The 25,008-nt window shown below is 46.3% G+C and overlaps 2 protein-coding genes across 5 annotated transcripts in view; both read right to left on the bottom strand.

Moving 5' to 3' along the window:
* Positions 1-1,745: 1,745 nt before the first annotated feature.
* On the bottom strand, positions 1,746-3,934 carry chrm4b (cholinergic receptor, muscarinic 4b; the record flags this gene model as incomplete). The annotated part of the gene is made up of 2 exons (XM_080762240.1): positions 3,839-3,934; positions 1,746-3,124 (listed from the first exon to the last, which is right to left on the bottom strand). Exon 2 carries the CDS (start codon positions 3,120-3,122, stop codon positions 1,746-1,748), a length of 1,377 nt encoding a protein of 458 aa, XP_080618366.1. The 5' UTR covers positions 3,123-3,124; positions 3,839-3,934.
* A 1,172-nt stretch (positions 3,935-5,106) lies between these two features.
* ambra1b (autophagy/beclin-1 regulator 1b) overlaps positions 5,107-25,008 on the bottom strand; it is a 31,277-nt gene continuing 11,375 nt past the window's right edge. Inside the window, exons 4-20 of one of the 4 annotated variants that reach the window (XR_013963903.1) lie at positions 24,541-24,724; positions 22,585-22,757; positions 22,418-22,484; positions 20,505-22,204; positions 20,024-20,110; positions 17,653-17,838; positions 17,305-17,379; positions 17,030-17,130; positions 15,978-16,088; positions 13,995-14,183; positions 12,635-12,789; positions 12,097-12,236; positions 11,537-11,641; positions 10,835-11,007; positions 8,596-8,712; positions 6,578-8,100; positions 5,107-6,142 (exon numbers count right to left, since the gene is read on the bottom strand). Coding sequence is in view for 3 of the 4 variants with exons in the window: in XM_080760866.1 (XP_080616992.1) it covers positions 7,562-8,100; positions 8,596-8,712; positions 10,835-11,007; positions 11,537-11,641; positions 12,097-12,236; positions 12,635-12,789; positions 13,995-14,183; positions 15,978-16,088; positions 17,030-17,130; positions 17,305-17,379; positions 17,653-17,838; positions 20,024-20,110; positions 20,505-22,204; positions 22,418-22,484; positions 22,585-22,757; positions 24,541-24,724 (4,102 nt within the window). In the remaining variant the exon portion in view is untranslated. Of the gene's footprint in view, positions 8,101-8,216; positions 8,257-8,595; positions 8,713-10,834; positions 11,008-11,536; positions 11,642-12,096; positions 12,237-12,634; positions 12,790-13,994; positions 14,184-15,977; positions 16,089-17,029; positions 17,131-17,304; positions 17,380-17,652; positions 17,839-20,023; positions 20,111-20,504; positions 22,205-22,417; positions 22,485-22,584; positions 22,758-24,540; positions 24,725-25,008 lie in introns of all 4 variants that reach the window. The other 3 variants (XM_080760868.1, XM_080760866.1, XM_080760867.1) reach the window with 3 other exon arrangements.

The following is a 25,008-nucleotide window of genomic DNA, read 5'->3' as shown; positions in this document are numbered from 1 at the left end:
TGCGGAAATGGAAATTGAGGAAATTGCGGAAATGGAAATTGCGGAAATTGCGGAAATGGAAATTGCGGAAATTGCTCTTCACTTATAGCTATCTATTTTCAGGTAGATTGTTTTATTTTACTCAGCCATAACAATTTATTTTCTGTTAACCAACTTGCTGGCTGGCAGGCAGGCAGACAGCTACTCATAGACAGGCAGACAGACAGACAGCTACTCATGGAGAATTGGACAGGCAGGCAGTCAGACAGCTACTCATAGACAGGCAGACAGACAGCTACTCATGGAGAATTGGACAGGCAGGCAGACAGCTACTCATGGACAATTGGACAGGCAGGAAGGCAGACAGCTACTCATAGACAGACAGACAGCTACTCATGGACAATTGGACAGGCAGGAAGGCAGACAGCTACTCATAGACAGACAGACAGCTACTCATAGACAATTGGGCAGGCAGGCAGACAGCTACTCATAGACAGACAGACAGCTACTCATGGACAATTGGACAGGCAGGAAGGCAGACAGCTACTCATAGACAGGCAGACAGACAGCTACTCATGGACAATTAGGCAGGCAGGCAGACAGCTACTCAGACAGGCAGACAGACAGCTACTCATGGACAATTGGACAGGCAGGCAGGCAGACAGACAGCTACTCATAGACAGGCAGGCAGACAGCTACTCATAGACAGGCAGACAGTAAGACAGCTACTCATTGACAGACAGACAAATAACTACTCATGGACAGACAGACAGACAGGCAGGCAGGCAGGCAGGCAAAGAGCTACTCATGTTATGTTATGTTATTATAACAGCTACTCATGTTATGTGCAATAATTTGTGCAGTTATGGAAACAGCGCTTTGTGTTTATGCAAGAAAATGTAACACATTTATTTATTTACATATTGTGTGCATGCACATTGTACTTTGATACATTTTGCGAAGTATCATTAATGTCGTAATTTTATCTACTGGCCCCTGGCCCCTTGCCATTTTTGTAATGTGGCCCACAGGTAAATCTATTTGAGTATCCCTGGACTAGGTAATGAAATATATGCCACTTAGCATTTCATGGAATCTTTTTATTAAATATCCTCCGTGTTATACAAATTGAGCTCCATTTAGATAAGAGTGGGCGTACAGGGGTGTGCTGGATGCAACATCGTCATACTGAGTGTGAGTGACCGTGAAAATGATATGATACTATTAAACCATGATATTTAAAGAGTTAAGTCTTAAAAAGACAAAAGAGTGGCCGCATACACTGATAGCCAAAGTGCAGATTATTTATTTGGATGCAGAGTAGAATAGAAACCTGGATACTCTGCATCCAAATAAATAATCTGCACTTTGGCTATCAGTGTGTGCGGCCACTCTTTTGTCTTTTTAAGACGTAACTCTTTAGATGTTTATGCCGTGAGCTGGCACCACTACTAAGACTGGTGTGCGTTTAGCATCCTCCTGCACAGTACTAACCATGATATTGACATATGATATGATACTGATGTCAGTATCATGTCATGTCACAGGAATGTGACAGCCCTGCCATTCAGTGTTGTGGCAGGTTCTGACCTCCATGTACAATTTTACGGATGGTAATGTGGATATATCACTGAATGTATCAAATGCACACCTCCCATCACACATGTTCGCTCAAGTCAGACCCACCACACCTCCAGAAGGCTATGGTGGAACAAATAAAGTAAAATATAGTCGTTGACCATTTCAATGTAACCCGGGTGATGGAATCAGTTGTTTCTCCTACGACAGCGCAGGATGCTTCTAAAGGTCTTTCTGAAGGTGACGTTGCACAAGGCGTAGCAGCAGGGGTTGATTGTGCTGTTGATGTAACACAGCCAGTAGCCCGCTGACCACAGGCCGCCCGGGATGCAGGAGTGACAGAAGGCGGCGACCACGGCCATGACGTTATGAGGCGTCCACGTGAGAAGGAAAGCCAGCAGAATGGACAAAATGGTCCTCGTCACCCTCCTCTCCCTCGCCAGGACTCTACGCCTTCGTCCTGCCCTGCCGGAGCTGGGAAACGCTGCCATGGTGGGGGAGGAAACGGATCCATAACCATCTCCTGGTTTGGTATTAGTGCTTGGGCCGGTGTAGCTTTTAGTGTTAAGGTCAGGACTGGTGTTGATACCAGAGATGACGTCTGTGTCAGTGTTAAGGTTAGAGCTGTCAGTGTTGGCATCGGGGATGGTGTTAGGATTGGGGTTAGTGTTAAGGTTGGGGTTGGTGTCATGGTTGGGGTTAGATGGCTGGCATGGTGGAGGGGAGGTGGTTCCTCCCTCGATCTGCTCAGAAGGCCTCTTGTTCCTCCTGTCTTTAAAGCTGCTGTTGAACTCCGACTGGTTCACGGTGTCCGTCTCCGGGTCAACGGAAACCCAGCTTCTCTTTTCCTTCCGTTGTTGGCCCATCGGAATCATGCTCCCGAGTCTCCCGCGGCTGGCGGAGGAGATTCGGCCGTACAGGCCGATCATGACCAGCGCCGGGAGGTAGAAGGAGGGGATGGTGGTCGCCAGGGTGCCGGCGGGACTGGACAGCAGGAGGATGTAGCAATGTCCGTCCGGAACGCTCCGCCTGCCGGCGCCGTTCTGCCAGGCGAGGATGGCGGGCGCCCAGATGAGCAGCGCCAGCAGCCAGACGGCGGCTATCATCACGACGGCCATACGGCCGCTCCGCCGCGACGGGTAGGTGAACGGACGGGTCACGCAGAAGTAGCGGTCCAAGCTGATGAGAAGCAGGTTCAGAACGGAGGCGTTGCCCACCCAGTAGTCCAGCACCAGCCAGAGGTCACAGAGGAGGGCCCCCAGGGGCCAGTGGCCGCAGAGGTGATACATGGTGTAGAGGTTCATGGAGATCAGGCCCACGGCCAGGTCGGCCACCGCCAGGCTCAGCAGGAAGTAGTTGTTGACGGAACGCAGGCGGCGGTTGATCTTAACCGACAGCAGCACCAGCACGTTGCCCATCACCGTGGCAACGCTCAGGAAGGTGGACACCGTGATGACGAGAATCAGCTGGACGGTGTCCGATGATTGACAGGAGGCGTCATGGAGGCAGGGGCGGGGCCAGGTGGACGTGGACGAGTTAAACGTGGATTCTAGCAGATATCGCATATCTGTAAAACACAACACAGTGATCAGGGTCATCTAACCTGGGACAGTGCATAGTACAGTACATAACATAAACCATGAACATTTCTATAGTGGTTATTTGATCTTTCAATTTCACCAAATTAATTTACACTGTACTTAATATTACAAATAAAGAAAGCATTTACATGGACCAAATCAATATCCATCAAGGTTAACACACACAAAAAAAAACATTTCCATTGTGATCCGCAATGTTGTATTGTTTTTGGTTGGTTACGTTTTGCTTATTTGCTGATGAAAGTTATGAATGATACAGATGTCGTACATTCTTGTACTTAGATCCTTGACATTGTGCATAAAAAATATAAATAAGAGCAAATACAAAAGTATGTACAATTATCAGAAATGTAAGCAGTATGGCATCATTTATTGTAGTCTAAGGAATCTTGAATGCATGTTCTATAATTATGTTGCACTAATGTATTCTGTATGCGGTCAGTGCCTTGTCGTTGTGCACAATATGAAGTCTCCATGAAGGAAATGGAACTGCAACTCATTAAGTAAACACAGTTCACACCTTGCCCACATTTTAACATACCCAATCATTATAGCACAATACTACACAAATGCACCCAAGACCTAATATGCCCCAACACAAGTCCCGAACATGGAGGCAGATTCCTTCTAAACAGTACCATCACATAGCCCAGTATAGTTATAAAACAGAGACACTTTACCAGAATCTTGTGTGGCTGCGCTGCAGGATCAACAACAGTCCAACGTCCGTCTCCAGGAATAACTACCGTGCGGTTTAACCATGTAGCTCTTGCTGCAGCAGCAGTTTATAATATGATGTACCAGAGGAATCCCTCATTCATCATTAGCCCAGAGTGGAGGTGGGGGTTAATCCATTCTGAACGGGAACCCGTTTTGGTGTTAGCATCATGTTATGCTTTAGCTATTGAAAAATAGCAGATCTACAAGCTCATAGCGCGCCACCGAGTGGCGCGCTACGAGCTTGTAGGTCTGCTATTTTTGAAAAATCGAAGAGCGACTGACATTTTTAGAATCTGATCTCAGGTCAGAATGGGTTGATCAGACCAGTGTGTGTCCAGTGGAAACCTGGTATGAATCTGATCTCAGGTCAGAATGGGTTAATATGCATTCTAATTGAGTCTTTATGTCATCAGACACAGTGACGGTTGCCCATTCAGAGGCGGGCTTTTCATGTGGGATGTAATGTAACATCATTACATTAGCCTTTGATCACCAGAGGGCAATGATGCAGGAACCAAACCAAAGATACATAAGAATAGAAACAAATAATTGACTTTGTTTCTAGTAATAGATACCGTATTTGTACCGTCTCTCTGAATGAACATATTGGCCCACAGCAATATCAGATGGCATCAGTCAATATAAATGTAGTGATGATGAATATTAAATATTATTAATGTACTGGTTCTTGGTTCAAAGGACTCTTATTCAATACAAAAAGCACACATCCACACATACTACTACTACTACTACTTCACTTGTGAAGACCACGCCTCCAAACAATACATCGCGACAGTCCTTTCACAGTTATAGTTCCTCTTCCTCGGAGGGGAGATGCTAAGCCGTTCTTGGCACTGCTTGTCGTAGGCGATTCTGGGAATGACACAAAAACAGGTCTCCTCGGGCATGCTGCGATTTACCTTTATATAATCTCATTTATGTGGCTCAGAGACGGTATGTTTTTCATCACATCACTATATTTTTGTACCGGTATATATATACAAACTGCTGGCTGAGAGAATGCATATGGTAAGTAATCAGAAAAATCATTTGCCAATTTTTTTTGCCTTTGCGGCTGAACAAATAAAACCTTCAAGACGAGTTAAAACTGTCCTGGTCACACATTATAGACTTGTTACAGTACCGTTTCAAACCATCATATTTTTGTGCCGTCCTTTAAAAATGTTTTGTCTCACCACAAATAAAACTGTTCAATTCTCTCTTTATGTCAACAAATCTCTTTAATTACATCACATAAATGTTGAAGCAAAGAAAAGCATTTGAAGTGTACACAAACTAAGACAAGTTTGATCATTTACCTTTTTGTCTATCAGATGCAAATGTTGTAAATGTGGTGGCCCAAGGATAAAATGACACCTAAACACATGCACGCGCACGCACGCGCGCACGCACGCACGCACACACACACACACGACAAAACAGACACAGAAAACAGCCAAAGAATTGTTTAAAAAAAAAAAAAATTAATCAAGTAAAGCCAGGAGGAGCATTCAGATCAGTTTTCCACGTTCTTTTTTTTCTCTTTCTTTATCCCATTCTGACCGGGCACCCATTTTGGTGTTAGCATCATGTTATGCTTTAGCTATTGGAAAATAGCAGATCTACAAGCTCATAGCGCGCCACCGAGTGGCGCGCTACGAGCTTGTAGGTCTGCTATTTTTGAAAAATCGAAGAACGACTGACATTTTCAGAATCTGATCTCAGGTCAGAATGGGTTAATCAGACCAGTGTGTGTCCAGTGGAAACCTCGTATGAATCTGATCTCAGGTCAGAATGGGTTATAGTTCTAAGACAGTGTTGCATGCAGCGGCTGTCTTCAGGTCTCCCATGGAAATGAGATCCACGGTCTCAGCGGGATGAGCCTGAATAAATAATGGTTAAATAAAAAATAAACAGCGTTCGTTGTTTCGTCTTAAATCTCACACAAATAGTCCCCAACTGCACAGCTCCAGAGATTCACCAGCCAATCAGGATTCTCTCTCTCTCTGCATATCTTCATTCTCATAGGTCCTTTACTTGCAATGACCCACATGACGACCCCCCCCCCCCCACTCCCCCCCTCCCCCAAAATTTATTTTAAAATAAAATCCCGCCGCAAAAAATACACCAAGTTTGACTACCGCCGTAAAATGCTAGCAATAACAGCTACGCATATAAGAAAATAAGAACGAAATAAAATGACTAATCATTTAGTTTGTCCAGTGAACTGATATGGATGCTGGCTGCCACAGGAGGAGCCGTAACTGTAAAAAAAAAAAAAAAAAGCATTAAACAAAAGAGGCTTAGCAATACGCAAGGGACAAAAGAAAAAAACAAACAAACGAGCTTCCAGGAAAAATTCAAGTTTTCTCTGGTTCAAGAGTAAGATCTCACCCTCTCACTGAAAATGCCCCCTCATCTCATACAGACTCCTCTCCCCCAAACATAGATCACACTCTGTCATACAGAACTCCCCCCCCCAAAACACACATCACATACTTGCATACAGACCACAGCGTCGCATACAGACCTCAACCCTCAACAGTCAGAAGAATTTGGGTTGAATACAGAGATGCTACATGACACACACACACACACACACACACACACACACACACCTACTTCTTGTAGTGCACCGAACACACGGCAAATAAACATACATACATTTTATTTTTCCACATAAAAGCACCACACATTACCTGCTTTTCTGTTCAGGGGCGATTGAGGGGTGAGAGGGCAAAGCTACCGATTCCATGATCAGAGATGGTAAGGCTGGAGAGCGCGAGAGGAAGGGATCCGTTCCGTCGTGACGGAGGAGGGAGAGGTGGCGGGATGGAAGGAAAGCGAGGAGCAGCGGGAGAACAGGTGCTATAAGTACTGACGACTCTTGGCACCAAACCACGAGGAGAAGGAAGTGTAACAAAAAATGTCATCCAGTTGGACTAGTTTAATTTTGTTTTTGTTTTTTACGTCCTATCCTCTGATCTCCAGTGGGGTTTTTTTCTTTTTCTTTTTCTGCAGCACCACCGTTCGGAACACATGCAGTAGTTTCACTGTCCATACACTGAGCTCCATACAGTAGGGGGTCAGGGGCCATAATTCTGACCTGTCCCCCCTACAATTTTTCAACAACTTTTGATCACATGATACAAAAAAAACACGCTTCAAAACAAAGCAGCGTCCAAAGTCACTTTGCTTACACAACTTCAACCACATCAAACTGAATATCAACATGGCACTGACTGACTGCTGCACATTGGAGGTGTGTATGTGTGTGTGTGTGTGTGTGTGTGTGTGCGCGTGCGTGTGCTTGCGTGTGTGTGTGCGTGAGTGAGTGTGGCACTTTGAACTAAGTCTTCCATTATTTTTTTTATATATATTTTTTGTATGAGCGGAAAGAAAGGGTTGAAAGAGACACCATTCAAGTAGAAGCCCTTTCTGACAGGGAATGGATTCAGCGTCAGGCAGCTCCAGTTTCTATAAGTGCACAAGAAGTTCACACTGATGCCACTGTGGGGGGTGGGGTTCCTCATGTCCCTTCTTTTGTGGGTGGGAGACCCTGTGTTAGTAAGATAAGGCTTTGAGGAGCTGTGCCGACGTTGTCCAACTCCAAAGTTTTAATTGGCAGAGCCTCCGCGTCGTCTCCTCCTGGCCAATAGGAAAAGGAGAGTCGGGGAGGATGACTACCTGCTATAAGGGTCGCCGCGATAACCATCGCAGTTGTTGTCATTGCTGCTGTTGGGTAGGGCGGGGCTGTGAGACGAAGAGGAGGAGGAAGAGGAGGAAGGGGACGAGGAGAAGAGGATGGAGGAAGAAGGCCCGGGCAGAGAATCTTCATCGGCCGCTCCCCCGGCCAGAACGTGCTCCTCTCCGTCCGACTGAAGGCTGAGAGGTTGGGGCAGTACGGGGCTTTGGGTCACAGGCGGGCCCCCCCACATGGGGTCTGCAGGCTGTTCTTGAGATGAGGAGTGGGGTCGGGGCGAAGCGAAGGGGTCGGAGGAAGAGGAGGGAGGCGAGGAAGGCTCGACGGGAGGCCGGTTGGCTCCCACGCCCGTCTGGGAGCCGCGGTGGATACGATGGCTGACGATGATGTTGTTCCCGAAGCCGCCCATGGAGGCCATGGTGGTGCTCTGCTCCCGCTGGACCACGGCCGTCATCCCTCCTTCAGCGATCAGCCGACGGATCCGGGCCAGAGCGTCCTCCCCCGAGAACTCTGGAGCCTCTGGAGCCAAGGAGACACATAAGAGCATCAGCAGCAGGGCTAACGTCATACACACCTGAATCTGAAACACCACCAATGCCATCAATAATAATAATAATAAATAATAATAGTAGCACCTTTTTTTACATAGGTTCTTGCTCAAGGTGCTTTACATTACTGATGGAAAAAAGGAAACAGTACTGAGAAATACAATATAAAGGCTATATGTACACATTAGCATAGGTAATATGTCAGTAGCTGGCTCAAAAAGCAGGTGATGCGATGATGGGTTTCATGCAGTTTCGTGTCGTGTAAATCTTCAAAAGCGGTACGTATTCACTTGTAAAAGGTTCCCGTTCCAAAGCACTGTCGAGGGACAGACACTCGTGACTACAATTGTGTTGGAGAAATACATTATGCGGAATGGTATTCTGACAATAAATTATATAAAACCAACTTTTGTTAATTTGAAAATGTTCCGACAGCTTGACTTTAGGGTTCAAATTACGAGGTTACCAGTAGGAGCTGTAGATGTTCCTGCCTCTCCTGTGACCCCGTCTGCTCTGCTGGGAGCTTCTGGGAGGCCCTCAGCTAAAGCACTGGTGGATGGACCATCAGCAACATTGGCCTCTGCTGGAAAACACATGACAATCTGAGACATCAGCTGTCTTCTGGAGAACACAAAACCATCAAGAAAAACCATGATGGCAGTTCAAATAATAATAATGGTAATAATATAAATCTGTTCCTGTACAGCTTTCATCAAAGTTAATGTATAGTCATTGGTTGGGTTTCCCAAAAGACATGTGTAGGGAGTATGCGTGTGGTTCTTCTCAACACTCCCTTTCACTGTGAACATACAGCAGATGCATAGATGTGCCACGCAATGGTAGGCCTGAGGCCTGGTATGGTAGGCCTGAGGCCTGGTATGGTAGGCCTGAGGCCTGGTATGGTAGGCCTGAGGCCTGGTATGGTAGGCCTGAGGCCTGGTATGGTAGACCTGAGGCCTGGTATGGTAGGCCTGAGGCCTGGTATGGTAGGCCTGAGGCCTGGTATGGTAGACCTGAGGCCTGGTATGGTAGACCTGAGGCCTGGTATGGTAGGCCTGAGGCCTGGTATGGTAGGCCTGAGGCCTGTTATGGTAGGCCTGAGGCCTGGTATGGTAGGCCTGAGGCCTGGTATGGTAGACCTGAGGCCTGGTATGGTAGGTCTGAGGCCTGGTATGGTAGGCCTGAGGCCTGGTATGGTAGGCCTGAGGCCTGGTATGGTAGGTCTGAGGCCTGGTATGGTAGGCCTGAGGCCTGGTATGGTAGGCCTGAGGCCTGTTATGGTAGGCCTGAGGCCTGGTATGGTAGGCCTGAGGCCTGGTATGGTAGGCCTGAGGCCTGGTATGGTAGGCCTGAGGCCTGGTATGGTAGGCCTGAGGCCTGGTATGGTAGACCTGAGGCCTGGTATGGTAGGCCTGAGGCCTGGTATGGTAGGCCTGAGGCCTGGTATGGTAGACCTGAGGCCTGGTATGGTAGACCTGAGGCCTGGTATGGTAGGCCTGAGGCCTGGTATGGTAGGCCTGAGGCCTGTTATGGTAGGCCTGAGGCCTGGTATGGTAGGCCTGAGGCCTGGTATGGTAGACCTGAGGCCTGGTATGGTAGGTCTGAGGCCTGGTATGGTAGGCCTGAGGCCTGGTATGGTAGGCCTGAGGCCTGGTATGGTAGGTCTGAGGCCTGGTATGGTAGGCCTGAGGCCTGGTATGGTAGGCCTGAGGCCTGTTATGGTAGGCCTGAGGCCTGGTATGGTAGGCCTGAGGCCTGGTATGGTAGGCCTGAGGCCTGGTATGGTAGGTCTGAGGCCTGGTATGGTAGGCCTGAGGCCTGGTATGGTAGGCCTCAGACCTACCATAAAAGAATGCTGAATTAACTAGCTTGTATTGGTAACTTTGACTGCACAATAGCCTCCCATTTAACCTCCATGTCTATATTTATTAACCCACAAGCTAGTTAATTCAGCATTCTTTTATTGATCAGTCAGGCCGGTATGGACCGAGGCCTACCATACCAGGCCTACCATTGCGTGGCACATCTATGGACGGAATATCTATGTTCACAGTGAAAGGGGGTATTGTTGAGAAGAACCATACTGCCTACGCATAATGTATTTTGGGAAACCCAGCCATTAAAGTATTGCATTTTGGGAGTTGTTACTCTGAAGGGTTTGTGGTTAAACCTTCTGGCTTCCAAACTATGGAATGAACTTTCCATTGCAATCAGAATTGCAGACTCACTCCCAAACTTCTGTCATAGTCTGAAAACTCACCTCTTCAGACTCCATCTTAGCCTGCAGCATTGCCGTGGCACTTGCCCTACCCTCGACGACCGTGCAGGGGCGTATGCAAAGGCTAAAATATGTCATTTAGATGGCATATTATGTAGACACAGCATTCTATAGTGTATACTTATAGTTTCATCCTACAGATATTCTACTGTTGGACGGATGTTTGGTTCTCAGTTTACTGCTCCTTGGTGACCAATTCAATGCATTTGGTGAGTGTTCTGCTGAAGGGGTGCGCACGCTTTTCCGACACACCGAAGATCCGAAGCGGGGGGACATGCGATGCGATGCGAAAAAGCGATGGTCCGACATGCGCTGCTCCCGTGCTTGAGGTTAGGGTTAGGTTAGGATTGAGGTTTCGGATCAATAGTATGTCGGAAATAAAGCCTGCACCCCTGCTGAATGCCCAAAATGTTAAATCTGGCTGTACCTGCAGCATGCTGGGTGCTGCTGCTCTCGGTCTGCGTCTCGGCGTTGTGCAGCTGGACGATTGGCGTCTGAGTTCCTTGTGATGTCACTGAAGGGGCGGGGTGTCGGGGCTGAAGACCAATGGCGTTCATCAAACCCATGTCTCGGTCCAACCTCCAGCCGGAGCGGCTCGGCCTGAGAAACAGCAGGACGTCAGTCAATAGGTATCCAAGAGAACTCTGCAGTTTACCAACTCGCCGCAATTTAGTGCATTTTAAAAGTAAAAAAAACCCAATGTAATTCATTAGTAAACAATTCCTGAAATGGTAGGCCTACATTGGTATTCACAATTGGTATTCATTGGTATTCACATACTCACCTTTTTATCATTATCTAGCTGACCATTTAATTTCACAAAATAATTTGATCACTTTGGAAATGAACTATAACATCTGTGGGTTTGACATACTACACTGATGAAGACAGCATCTTAGCATAACGAGGAAGACATTGATGAAGAATTTTCGGCGTGGCGACTTGGTAAACTGCCGAGTTCTCCGGTATTCAGTCAATAGGCCCGGAAGTAGGAATAACTCTTCCTACTTCCGACTCCGTCACAGGTGTTAACACTTATTTTGCATAGAGCCCATCTCGATGTCTTTTCAACAGGTCTTTTTTAGGTTTTTAACAAGACAACAAAGCCAACATGACCAATAGTTCTCACCCGGGTCTTTCGGAGCCACGGGTCCGGTTGGTTCCGCTGTTGTTGACGGAGAACAGAGGCTCGCTGCTGGGTTCTGCTGGGCTGTCTCCGTCGCTACGATAGAACCTGGACAGAACAGAAGATTTTTCATTAACTCACTTCACTACCAGGAAGCCTTAATTATCATGACCTCCTCGTTATGCAACACTAATTGACCTGTTTCTAATTGACCGGCTTCCTTATCGCAGTGACCATTAAAAGATAATCACATCAGCACCTCCTCATTCTCGAGGAGCACACCCCTCCTCCTGCACGCCATAGGCGCCTTGATAGAATCCATGCATCTCTGTGGAGACAGTCTTCTAGTCTAATGGAGGACCCTGATGTAAACAAGTCTTGATACTTTTCTGGTTTCATCCTCGTAGGCAGTTTTTGTATTGACTTGTGCTTTTCGTCTGAAATGTACCAATTCTACGTACTGTGAATACAAATTTCAATCAATCAATCAATCGTCCATGTTAAACCCTCACTGGTTAACTCAGAGAGAGAGAGATCAGTAGACAGACACCAGTAAAACTTACACCGGCCGGCAGATGACAAGGTCTCCTTTGTTGGTTCCATAGGCCAGGCCCATCCCGGGGTCCGGTAGCCAACGTGCAGAGTTGATGCTGACGTGACGTCGCTGATCAGGAGCCATTGGGTAGACGACATTAAACACCATCTACATGACGAAGAAAAAAACATGATACATTTCGTGTACAGCGGTTCTCAAACCTTTTAATTTCAAGGACCCCCGTAACTCTCAGTTACACACAGGTCATAGGTCATTTGGAACCCACTCAAGGACACTTCCACTGGGGTAGCAGAGTGTTTCCAGTGAGCCAACATGCACAATAGCAGCACCCTGACTCTGTGTGACCAGAATGGAACAGAGAAAAACAGACAACCACTTCACACACACACCGGAAACACAACTAGCCCACTCACTGGAAACACTGAGGCAATTAAGAGGTGTATTCCTGGAAATCAGGAATCTATTCGCGTTGGACAGAGGCGGACACACACATTGAGACCGATTCATCATTCTTAATTAGTAGTAGCAGCAGCAGTAGTATTTACCCTTATAGATGTCTCTCCTCCATGTGGCTGCTGCAGGCGGAACACTTGCGCCACCATGTGGTCAGTGGAGGGATGCAGTAGGATCCTGCGAGAAGCCAGGCCGACCATAACGTAGCAACCCATGGGAGACAGGCTGACCGAGATGGCATTGGGCCCTGATAAAACACACAGGAGATACACTGACGCACTGTACCATGGACAGGTTTAAAGAAAGTTTCTCTGAGGAGGGTAGCGAGTACAAAACTATAATCTCTCTGAGGGTCTACAAAAACACAACCAGATGGCAATCAATGGAGAGAGATAGCACACACATTGTCCACCATGTCTGTGGTAAATGCACTGTTCAAACACTGTGTACAGTGGGTGGGGTCGAATTGTCAGAATCGAGCTGTAGCCAGTGAGTAGAAAACTAATAAAAAGTATGCTAACCAGGATTAGAAGCTGAAAACAATGAGTTAACAAATAGATGCTTTGATGTATAGGGAATGTTGCTGCTCTAGTCTTGTGTTTGTCTAGTAGCAAACATTGTTGTTTAGTCTTTATATTCGTTTTCATTGGTCATTTAATTAGATCTTCCTGTTCTTAAAAGCCGTCCTGTTATTGTTGTTACTGGCAGAGCAGTGTAACATTATTTGCCTCTTCTCTTCGGCTAGGCAACGCCTTGCTCACCCCTGCACGCACGGAACGTGCTCGCGCATGCATAGACTACCGTTATAATTAGGATCTTCTATAGCTCTTTACTCTAAAACCACATCGCTGTCCGTTGTGCGGATCCGAGGTTATAAACGTTTCTCGAGAAAGATAGCTAGAGTGAGCTAATGCTAACATTAGCCTTTTCTTACAATGGAGGTCTGCGACCCTCCTCCGAGCGGGGAAAACGGAAGTACTTCAGTAGTAACTTTAAGCCCTGTGCATATACATGTCCATGGCACCCCACGCATTTATATACACGTGCTTAGCACAAAATGTGTTAACAATCGACCTTTAGTTTGGTCTAAATGTGTTAAAAGTGAACCTTATTAAACCACCTCCCAAATTGAATTTGTACTTCTGAACTCAGACAGGCATTTACTGTATAACCCATTCTGACCTGAGATCAGATTCATACGAGGTTTCCACTGGACACACACTGGTCTGATGAACCCATTCTGACCTGAGATCAGATTCTAAAAATGTCAGTCGTTCTTCGAATTTTTCAAAAATAGCAGACCTACAAGCTCGTATCGCGCCACTCGGTGGCGCGATATGAGCTTGTAGATCTGCTATTTTTCAATAGGTAAAGCATAACATGATGCTAACACCAAAATGGGTGCCCGGTCAGAATGGGTTAATAAATATGTGTGTATCGATAGACAATTACCAAATCTCTTGGTGTACAGCATCTCTCCCAGATTGTGCGGAGCGAGGGAATAGACCGCCAGAATGCCTTCATCGGGGAACCCTCTCTGACTGCTGGGGATAAACACCGCCAGGAGCTGGCCGTCTGCCGAGATGTCACAGCTGGCATCGTTGTAGATCTTACAGTTTGGTACCAAGACGTTTACAGAGGCTGGACGATTAGACACACAAACACACAGGACAAGAGATTAATCCCCACAAACCAGAGATGAGTGTGTGTGTGTGTGTGTGTGTGTGTGTGTTTGATTGAAGAATTTATTAACAGTTTCGGAGAATTATAGTACATTTCAAGCACTACATTATGTTATAATTTAGCTATTGAAAAATAGCAGATCTGCAAGCTCTGAATGGTACGCTACGAGCTTGTAGGTCTGCTAAAAGAAATATATCGTGAAAAGTCACGACACCATAACGCATTACACTTATTACACACATTTACAATAGAGTCTATGTTCAATTCATCCTAACATTTAGTTTAGAGACGTACAAATTCTATATAGTCAAAAACAGGACATCATCATAGAGGAGGTAAAAAGGTGGGGGGGAAACATATACAGTGAGGGGAAAAAGGGGTGGGTGTAGGATTCAAATTTTACGGGGGCCAGTTTCGAATTGCAGCCAGGATTTGCATGTTTTAATGACTGTTGGTAGGGTGTTCCACATTTTGGTGGCATAGGAGCTTAACGAATTTAGTCCCTTGAACTGTATGTGTGTGTGTGTGTGTGTGTGTGTGTGTGTGTGTGTGCGCGCGCGCGTGCGTGCGTGCATGCTGTAAGCAGAACAAAAAAGAACAGCATTGGCTAGTGGTGCACGATTAATCGAAAGAAGGTCGAGACCTTGATCCAGACAACTATGCAATCTAATTTATAAATTTGAGCAAGAATCGTGCAGCACTAGTTTGCTGTCCAATTATTTTTTTGCTACAAGAGAGAGACGTTTTAAGAGGTTTAAGTCTAGCACTTTGATGTTCTGTTTAAAGCCACAGTAGTTGGCTTCAGCCAGGTGCCACATTTTTATTTAGTAATGTTCAGCAACTACAGACTAAAGAAAATTAGAATCTGTGAGAATCATGATCTCCATTCTTGGAGGAAAATGGAGACAACTATGCAATCTAATTTATAAATTTGAGCAAGAATCGTGCAGCACTAGCATTGACCTCCTTGTATTTTTTACGGCCTTTGTGTCAATTCTCTCGTGGTTTCAGATTCAAATCAATATCTATTAAAATGTTCACACACACGTGCAGACTTTATATGACCGGCATGAGTTGAGAGGGAACAACAAGGCCATGTTGATTTAATTATAGAAGAAAAACAAAAAGCTTGTATACTTTTCCAAACATCAAACATAATGGCTTTTTTGTAAATGAACAAAAGATGTGTTGGTCAGTCTGTGATCCTGCAATCGTCATGAATAAAACAAAAACAGTCGCAGCACATAGTCTAGCTAATGCAGTACACAGAACACCAGTAACTTTGTGTGGTGCTCACTCACCGATAGGAAAATCATTCAAATAAATGTAGGCTAGAATTTGTATAATAAATCAGTATCGGTTGACATGGATGTGTATTACAGAAGTGGTTCCCAAACTGTTCAGGTCGAGACCCAAAAGAGAGATTCGATGTTTGTCCGAGACCCAAGCTTGTGAAAATATCAGATCTACAAGCAGGCGCCGCGTTGTGTGAGAGCTTGTAGATCGCCTGTTTTCACTACTACTAAATTATTTGTATTTCTGGAGTTTCGATTTTTTTCTTACATTTTTGTTTTAAAATATATTTATTATATACAATGTATTATTAAAGTAATTATATTTTGAAATATATATTTTTAAATGTAGGAAAAGAGTCGTACTCGTAACCCACAAAAATTGGTCCGTGACCCACAAATGGGTCCCGACCCACTGTTTGTGGAAACAGTGTATTCTAGTGTTGTTGTATGGTGTTACCGTTGCTGATCTCGGGCAGGTCAAACTTGGTGAAGTCCCACCACTGTAGTCTGTACGTTGTGTTAGCGATGTTACTGGCTACCGCCGACTGGCCATCTCCGATGGACGCACCTGAAAATAAAACATTAAAACCACTGTTATTGGTGCAGACTGGAGAGAGACAGCCATCGTGTTAACATGTGTGTCAAAGAGTCCAAGAGTTTTCAAAATAGCAGATGTATTATGACTGAAACTGCATCCTTCGAATAGGAGGAACAATGTCAAAGGAAAGTTCCATGAAATATGAGACTACTTTTATTTGTATATTAAAGGATGGTTGCATTAACAATTTGTAATTGGTAATACATTACAGATGATATAATCACTATTGTCAACAACAGAATGTGGAGGGGTGTGCTAGTTGTGTTTTTGTTTTGTTAGTTCTTCTTGTCTCTTTTTTTTGTCTAAGTCATGTGTATTTTGTATGCTTTATTGTAAAATCAATAAAAAACTTTGATGACAAAACAAATAGCAGATGTACAGTACAAGCTCACTATGAGCTTGGATATCTGCTATGTTTGAATACCCAACAGAGGCTTTCCCGGGTTTTAAATAAAATGGCAGCATTTAATTTGTGTTCAACTGTTCATGAACATGTGGTTATATTTTTAAAGGAGTTCAAACCATCTTTGAGTGAATTCCGTTGTATGTGCAGAGCACATGCTCTTCTGATGCACAGCACTTTAAGCTTCATTTCCAGTGTTTCAGGCCTAACGCCCTGTTGATAGTGTGTATGTGTGTCTTTGAACTTTGTCTTCCATTATTATTTATTTTTTCTATGAGTGGAAAGAAAGGGTGTGTGCATATACCATTTAGCACCCTGTGACATGGTGTGTGTGTGTGTGTGTGCGCGCGCGTGTACGCGCCAGCCAGCACCCTGTTGAGAGGTATGCGTGTGTGCGTATATACCAGCTAGCTAACACTCTGTTAACAGAAGGAGGTGCGTGTGTGCAAAGCATATACCAGCTAACACTCTATTAACAGGAGGAGGTGCGTGTGTGCAATGCATATACCAGCTAACACTCTGTTGACAGAGGAGTGTGTAGCGAGGCCAGGCTGTCCTCTCTCGTGGAAGATTCCAGCGTACGGCAGGTACTCGGGAAGCAGGAAACGTCTGTCGGTAATCAACCAACACAATGAAATACTTTAGAAATGTTCCTACTTTACCAAATCCGACCCTGGATTTTAATTAAATTCCTGATGAAATAGCTGTAATCCCCTATTATTAGTAAATTGTATAATTACTATTGTTATTATTGAATGAGGTTAAGGTTAAATGTTGACTGACCGTGGAACAAAGCGTCCCAGTGAAGGAGCAGACATTCTGGCGTTGCGTGGCGTCCTGTGTCTCACTCCGTTATCACTGAAACACACACACACACAAAATAGTGCTATAATAAATACACAATAGCAGTACTACAATTAAGAATATGAAAACTACACAGTGTGTCCGATTGTCAGATTCGTCGTACACACACGGCCAATTTCTACTTTATTTAAATAATGTCATGCAATTTCTTCCAGTGCATAGCCTACTGCAGGCCTGGTTGACTAGATTTAAAATACATTTTGATGCTCTTCTCATTTAATTTGATTTCATGGAACTAACTGTGATGATGATGATGACACTACTTACTCTAGCTCCTCAAAGTCCATGTCACTGTTGTCCATGGAGCTGGACGGGGCGCTGGCCGGGTTGTCGGACGAGGAAGACAGGGTCCGCAGGCGGTTCTGTTGGTACCGTAGGGAGCGCTGACGAATGCTGTCCCGCCTGGACAGGTACTGGATCATTCTCTGGGCATAGTAGGCTGCCGGGGACAGCCTGGACAACAAGAACAGAAGGCGTTAGAAGGTTGGGGTTGAGATGTATATTCGTCATGACATAATTGTGAGTTCTGCGAGACTAAAACACGTGTAAAATAAAACACAAAAATTAGGCTATTAAGATAATTATGAATCATTCATTTTATCTCGCAAGACTCGAGAGAGTGCATTTCTCAGCACCAACCGCAGCCCATACAGGACTGGACCATATAGATAAAGAAAGAGAAAGTTTTACAGCATATTATTCTGCAATATTCATATCATATTCATATTAAAATCATATACATTCGGCATTCGAAATCATTCGAAAATTGTTCGAATACAAGTGCTGTTTTAAAAGGAATATTCGAATATCATTTTTGGCCAATTTTGGCAGCACTACTGTGCAAAATCTTATTTTAATTTAATTGTTCATAATGTAGCAAGCTTTCAGTCATAGACCATAATTCAGGTGCAGAAACACCAAGATATTTTGAGGGTTTTTTTCCTGCCTTTATTTTATGTTTTTTATGGAGGGACAGACAGTAGGCTGACAGGAAATGGGGAGAGAGATGGGGAGGGGGGGAAGACATGCAGTAAAGACCGTCGGGATCGGGAGTCGAACCCGCGGCACACTGCCAGACTGGATTACCAGCCAAGGTGCCTGGACCGCTGATACACGGCCCAGGCCAGATATTTTGAGTTTTAAACTGATGAGGTTCCACAGTCAAATGAGAACGAAAGTAGGACTAATATCCATTATGCGTCCGTCCCAGATTTGGGTCATGTGAGCTTTCCTGTCCCGAGAGAATTTCTGAAACAATGGCAGTCGTCCCACAAGCACATTGGAATGAGAAAGAAGAACGTCCCGAGCACATTGGAATGACAAAGAAGAAGAAGTGAGAACTGATAACTTTTTTTTTTTTCTTTTGCAAGTGAATGTTTGGAGAACAACTGCCAGATGGAAATGATTGAATATTAACTACAAACACATTTTAGATGTTTATTTGCTGTCAAATGAGTCAGTGAGTAGACAGTGATGTAAATTGGTTTTCAATGTAATGAGTCCCGGGATGCAGGGATGGTCTTTTAGATGAGTCCCACTTCCATGACGTTAGGCTTCATATTTTGCCATTTTTACAAATTGCAGAATTTTATTGGTTATATATATATGGTTATAATGTGGTTATATTCATGTAGAAAACAGAATTAGAAATTATTATTATAACAAAATAAACTATAATAAAAAATGTACAGTAGGTCTTAGTAGTTGAGTAGATATATTATCGATCATATGAGCGAGGTCGCGATCACGCTATGCGTCGCTATGCTAATAGGAAATCCGTACGGATAAGACAAAGCTACACTGAGTTCTTTGAAATAATGAAAGATCTCATGAAATCTTATAATAACTCGTTCAAAGAGGCCAGAGGAAACTACTTTTTATCATCAATCAAAAGTTATCAATCTTGAGGCGCCGATATCCTAGTAGTTAAGGCGCATAAAGGCTCTAATGCCTGGCAACGAGTTGTACAGGTTCGATTCCCAGGTCTGAGGGCTAAGTATAAGAGCAGGTCTCTGTGGATGGGTCTGGGGTCAAGTACCAGGCTGGATTAAGGTAGGTGGGGTTGGGGTAAGTACCAGGCTGGATTAAGGTAGGTGGGGTTGGGGTAAGTACCAGGCTGGATTAAGGTAGGTGGGGTTGGGGTAAATACCAGGCTGGATTAAGGTAGGTGGGGTTGGGGTAAATACCAGGCTGGATTAAGGTAGGTGGGGTTGGGGTAAATACCAGGCTGGATTAAGGTAGGTGGGGTTGGGGTAAATACCTTGCTGGGTCAGGGTAGGTGGGGTTGGGGTAAGTACCAGGCTGGATTAAGGTAGGTGGGGTTGGGGTAAATACTAGGCTGGATTAAGGTAGGTTAGGGTTGGGGTAAATACCAGGCTGGATTAAGGTAGGTTGGGGTTGGGGTAAATACCAGGCTGGATTAAGGTAGGTTGGGGTTGGGGTAAGTACCAGGCTGGATTAAGGTAGGTGGGGTTGGGGTAAGTACCTTGCTGGGTCAGGGTAGGTGGGGTTGGGGTAAATACCAGGCTGGATTAAGGTAGGGTGGGGTTGGGGTAAGTACCAGGCTGGATTAAGGTAGGTTGGGGTTGGGGTAAAGTACCAGGCTGGATTAAGGTAGGTTGGGGTTGGGGTAAAGTACCTTGCTGGGTCAGGGTAGATGGGGTGGTCTCTGGATCCAGCCATGTCATATCTGGACAGAGACAATAGAGATGACTCCAACAGTCTCCTATAGGAAACAAAAGCACAGAAAGCCATGGCTACTAATGCACTGACTTTATGCTAATGAACTATTTCAAACACATTCATGAGCCATCATCTACAGCATTGGTTTTACACCCTTTCCATTTCATACGGACCCCCATTTGATGAGATTTAGCTTTCCAGACCCCAAAGATTTTGTTCACAACAGGCTTAAAATAACAATTGTTCTTCTACATTCACTAATTGGAAATTAAGTAGGGCAGAATGGCACAATAATTCAACTAAATTTCACAAGGCCTTACCTTCCAAGTGAGGTATAAGTTCATTTCACAAGGCCTTACCTTCTAAGTGAGGTATAAGTTCATTTCACAAGGCCTTACCTTCTAAGTGAGGTATAAGTTCATTTCACAAGGCCTTACCTTCTAAGTGAGTCTTCGTCGGGGGGATCTACAGGCATCTCTTGGCTTAAGGCCTCTGAAGGCTCCACAGAGCGGCCGGAGGCCTGGCGGTAAACTCTCTCCCACTGAGCCGTCTCCTGGTTGTACATTAGCCCCACGGCCTGCTCCGCTGGCTGCCCCGAGGAGGGCGGAGGCAGACCATAGGGCCCCGCTCCTCCTCCTCCAACCCCAGAGGCAGGTGGTGTCAAACTGAAGGGCACTGCTCCTTCTCCTCCTCCACCTCCAACGGGCGGTTGCTGCCCGTTGTGTTCCCGGAGCTCCCGCAGCGGCCTCCGCTCCTGGGACTCCGCTGCAGGCCTCCTGCCACTGTCCACCCTCTCCCAGAGGTTGGGCGAGGTGGGGGCGGAGGCTCGGGGGGGAGCGGGGGGGGGCTCCACGGTGGAGGCGGACGTGGAGGAGGTCTGGCTGGTCCGTTCCCAACGCTGGGAGTCGTGGTTGAAGGTGAGGAGGTTGTGACAGGCCCGACACCGGTTGAGGTGTCCGCGGGATGCCGGGGGGGGCGGCGGGGGTGTGCTGTCCAGTGGGTGGGAGGGAGGAGGGGGAAGGGGCGGTTGGTAGTGAATAATGGTCGGAGAGGAAGAGGCGGAGGAAGAGGAGGAAGGCCCGGGTCTGTCTGTCGGGTCCAAATTATTATTCAGCAGTTCTTGGCTGGGCTCCGGGGCCGAGCCGCCGAGCGGCTCCAGGTCCTGCATGCGGTCGAACTCCAGGAAGTAGCGGCTCAGGTTGCACTGCAGCACGTTGCGAAAGGAGACGGGGTTACCGCGGTTACCGTCCCAGAAGGGGTGGTGCCCGTTGCTCGTGCCGGCGCCCCCGCTCCCCCCTCCCCTGTGGAGCGACGAGCCGGGGTCCGCCCCTTGCGGCGGGAAGCCCCGCCCCTCGGAGGCCGAGGTATAAACGGGGGAGGAGGCGTCCTGCTGACGGAGGACCGACAGGAGGCTGACGGAGGAGGAAGAGGAGGTCCTTGGGGGCAGCATGCCTCCTCCTATACCCGCTCCTCCAGCACCAGCACCAGTAACAGTAACACCACCACCACTACTACCACCTCCTCCTCCTACTGCTGTCACCCCTCCGTCCCTCACGTTGAGCAGGGTGCGTGTCCAGTATTGACCAGGCGCTCTGGGGCTGGGCGCCTGCGGGTCCACGGCGGTCGGGGGCTGGGCCGGAGGCTGGGGGGGCAGGTGGCTGGTTGGACTTGGCCCGGGGCGATGCAGAGATGAGCCAGCGCTGTAGTAGACGGACGTGAAGGCCGAGGGTCGGTCGGAGGGCTGCCTGGGCTCCGTACGGGCAGAGGAGAAGGTGGACGGGGACGCCGGGGGAGGCTGCGGGGGTTCGGGGGCGGGGGGGACAGCGGAACCCTCCACTGAGGGAGCGCGGTTAGCCGAGCAGCGGATGCATGGACACAGGTGTCCTAGGTGCTGGGTGCAGGCGGGGTACTGCACCAGAGGCACGCTGGGCGGTTCTGCCCCTCCGACCCCAGACTCTCCCATTGGCCGCGCTTGTTCGCCTCCCACCTGCCCCCCGGTAGAGCGCGAGGACGACAGGATGTGGAGGAAGTTGTGGAGGATAGGGGTTCGTCGGACTGGCTGTGACGGCAAGAAGGAGCGCTGTCGGAAATGAGGCATTTCTACACTGTCCATGGGAACCTCAGAGTCGTCCTCATTCTGAAACAAACAAAACAAACAGTTCAACTGACAACGGTCAACACTTTCCACTCTCCAGATGGCCACTTGGACGATGTACATAATCAGCGCGTTTGCTGGTTATAATAGTCACACATTCCAATAATAGAATGATAGGCTTCAACCAATAAAAGAATAACAAGAGGGGATCAAGGTTCAGAATAAAAGAAAAACCAACAACAGAACAGTTCTCACCTGCTGATTGGAGGGATTCACAATCGCCGTCAGCAGATTGTGGCCAAGAGGATCAAACCTCACCAACCTGAGGAACAACAATTGCCAACATTCATGACATCAAATGTACATAAACTCATTGACCGAAGCATGTATGTATGCATGTCTATCTATCCCTCCAACCCTACCTGACTCTCTCAGTGTCGCTGCCCGTCTTAACAACCGCAAAGGGCTCAGGGCGACTCCAGTCCCAGAAGTGCAGTTCGTTGTTGGTAGCGATAAGGAGTAGCTGAGCGGTTGGGTGGAAGGCCAGCGAAGCAATGGCAACGTTACTCTCTGTGAACCAACTTTCACTGCCTCCCTGGACAGACACACAGATAGAAAAGATCAAACGTTATTACCAGCCTAACGAGAAATCCAACTCATTTGCCCCCCCCCCGAGCATAGAGCAGCTCTCACTCTTCGTGAATCCAATCTCCAGCGAAGTCAGAGTATAGATTGGACTGATGACCAAAAGAAAACAGATGATATATATTTAAAATACTACATAACAATACTACTATCACAAGTGCATACACAAATTCCATGCTAGATGGCAACCCTTCATATCACACTTCAACAACTTGGAAACACTCCCGAGCGATCAGTTGAAATTTAATTAACTACTCAGCATCAATTTCAATGTCCCAAGGAGGTATATAGTAGGCTATATTATACAAATGTCTATTTTGGAATTGTTTGTGTTTTATTCTCCATTTATGTCATAGTTCTTTTTATTCATTTATTTTTCTCTTTTTTGTTCATCTTACTTAGTCTATTTATTTTTCCTTATTTACATTTATTTTCATGCTTATGTTCTGCCTCCCCTAGGACCCATGGGAGGGTGGGACTGGGAGGGTGAACGGGAGGGTAGGCTGGGCAAGCGTGACCACTCTTGGTCACTCTGCCCAACCTAAGGGGAATGGTTGCACAAAAAGAAAACGGGAATGTCACCAATAACAATAACGATGTAAAACTAACCTTGTACCTCTCCCTGAATAAAGAAATATATATTTAAAAAAAAACAAGTGCATACCCATTATATCAGTGGCGTAGCCAGGAGTTTCATTTTGGGTGGGCAAGTTTTGTTCAAAACGGACCAATCCTGTGAACTTGGAAGCCAATCAGGATGGAATAGGAAAAATGGGACAGATCCGTGTTGATCCCGTGACCCTAGTGTTACAAATGGCCCACTTTGTAACAAAAGAGGAAGCCCACACAAACAAAGAACATTATAAATATATTTTATCAACTCTAGAAGTAACTGAACCAGGTGGGCCAGATTTCCACTGGTTTTTCTCCGCCCTCCAATCATTATCTGCAAAGAAACCATATTATTAGTAACCATGACAACCACAGAGAGCATCACCAGAGCATCAAATCTCGCACCACCCGTCTCAGTAACAGTTTCTTCCCCCAGGCAGTCAGGCTGCTGAACAGCTGACCTTGAACTGTATTGCACTGTATTGTCACTTCACTTGCACTTTTTTTGTGCACCTTTTTCTTTGCACTGTCCTGTGTATGTAAGACTGAGAGTGCTCTGAGCAAAATAATTTTCATTGTATTTATACTCTGTATCTATACATATGACAAACCTGAACATGATCTAGCCTGACAACCTCAAGGTTGTCATACTAGACAAACTATTGTAGCGATTTGCGGCATGTTTGGACATAAATCTGTAGAAGTAATATCTAAAAATGTGTTTTTAGATCGGCCTCATGGTGGCGCTATAACAGGCCGATCAGAAACATTCAGGGCAGAGGTTCTGCTCTGGCATCCAGTGAGTGTGTGCACAGTGTCGCTGAGATCGGGCCAACAGTGCTGGAGATTAGCTGCTCGGCGTGCTCGCAGACGGACACACATGGACGGACGGACAGACAGGGTACTACCACTCACTCATTTGGTTTGTGTAGCCTACCCGAGTGTTGTTGAGGGCGTGAATTGCCCACCGCAGTTATATTTTGTTAAGCAAAGAGCGATTAATCACTCCGGCTCTAAAACAGAAATGTCCCTGCAGTTTGTGATGAACAGTGGACATGTTTGGATGTGTTGTTGGGAGGGGGGGGGGGGGGGGGGGTGTATAAATATTATTTAGTACTTACATGCAGATCCCAGATTCTGACTTCTCCATCAAGGCACCCTGAAGCGACAAGGCCTGGGATAGTGGGGTGAAAGGTCACACACCACGGGGTCCTGCGGTGGCCCACTAAGGAATGCAGGCACTTCCCCGTCTTCACCTCCGTTATGTAAATGTTATGATTGACATGTGTGGAAGCCATGAGGGTCCTATTGAGAGAGAAAGAACCTATTATTAGACCTTTAAGCTTCTCTGATTTTATCCAGCACATAACCATAGAGACATACCGGACACAAAAGCAAAACCGCATCAGGAAATCCCTTAAAAAGCTTTTTATTCTTAAACCTGGGCCCTATTCTTAGATCATTTGGACCACAAACAAAGGGTGGGCGTAAACATTATTGGAAACGGTCCCTTCAGTTGCCACATTTCTTGTTTGTACAGTACCCCCCCCCCCCCCCCCCCCCCCGGAGAGAGGCTGTAATTGGAAAAG

The sequence above is a fragment of the Protomyctophum bolini genome (assembly GCF_963924005.1).
Source record: "Protomyctophum bolini genome assembly, chromosome: 4".
In the NCBI taxonomy this organism is placed as follows: domain Eukaryota; kingdom Metazoa; phylum Chordata; class Actinopteri; order Myctophiformes; family Myctophidae; genus Protomyctophum; species Protomyctophum bolini.
The sequence above is the reverse complement of the archived record's forward strand: the minus strand, read 5'-3'. Positions and strand labels throughout refer to the sequence as shown.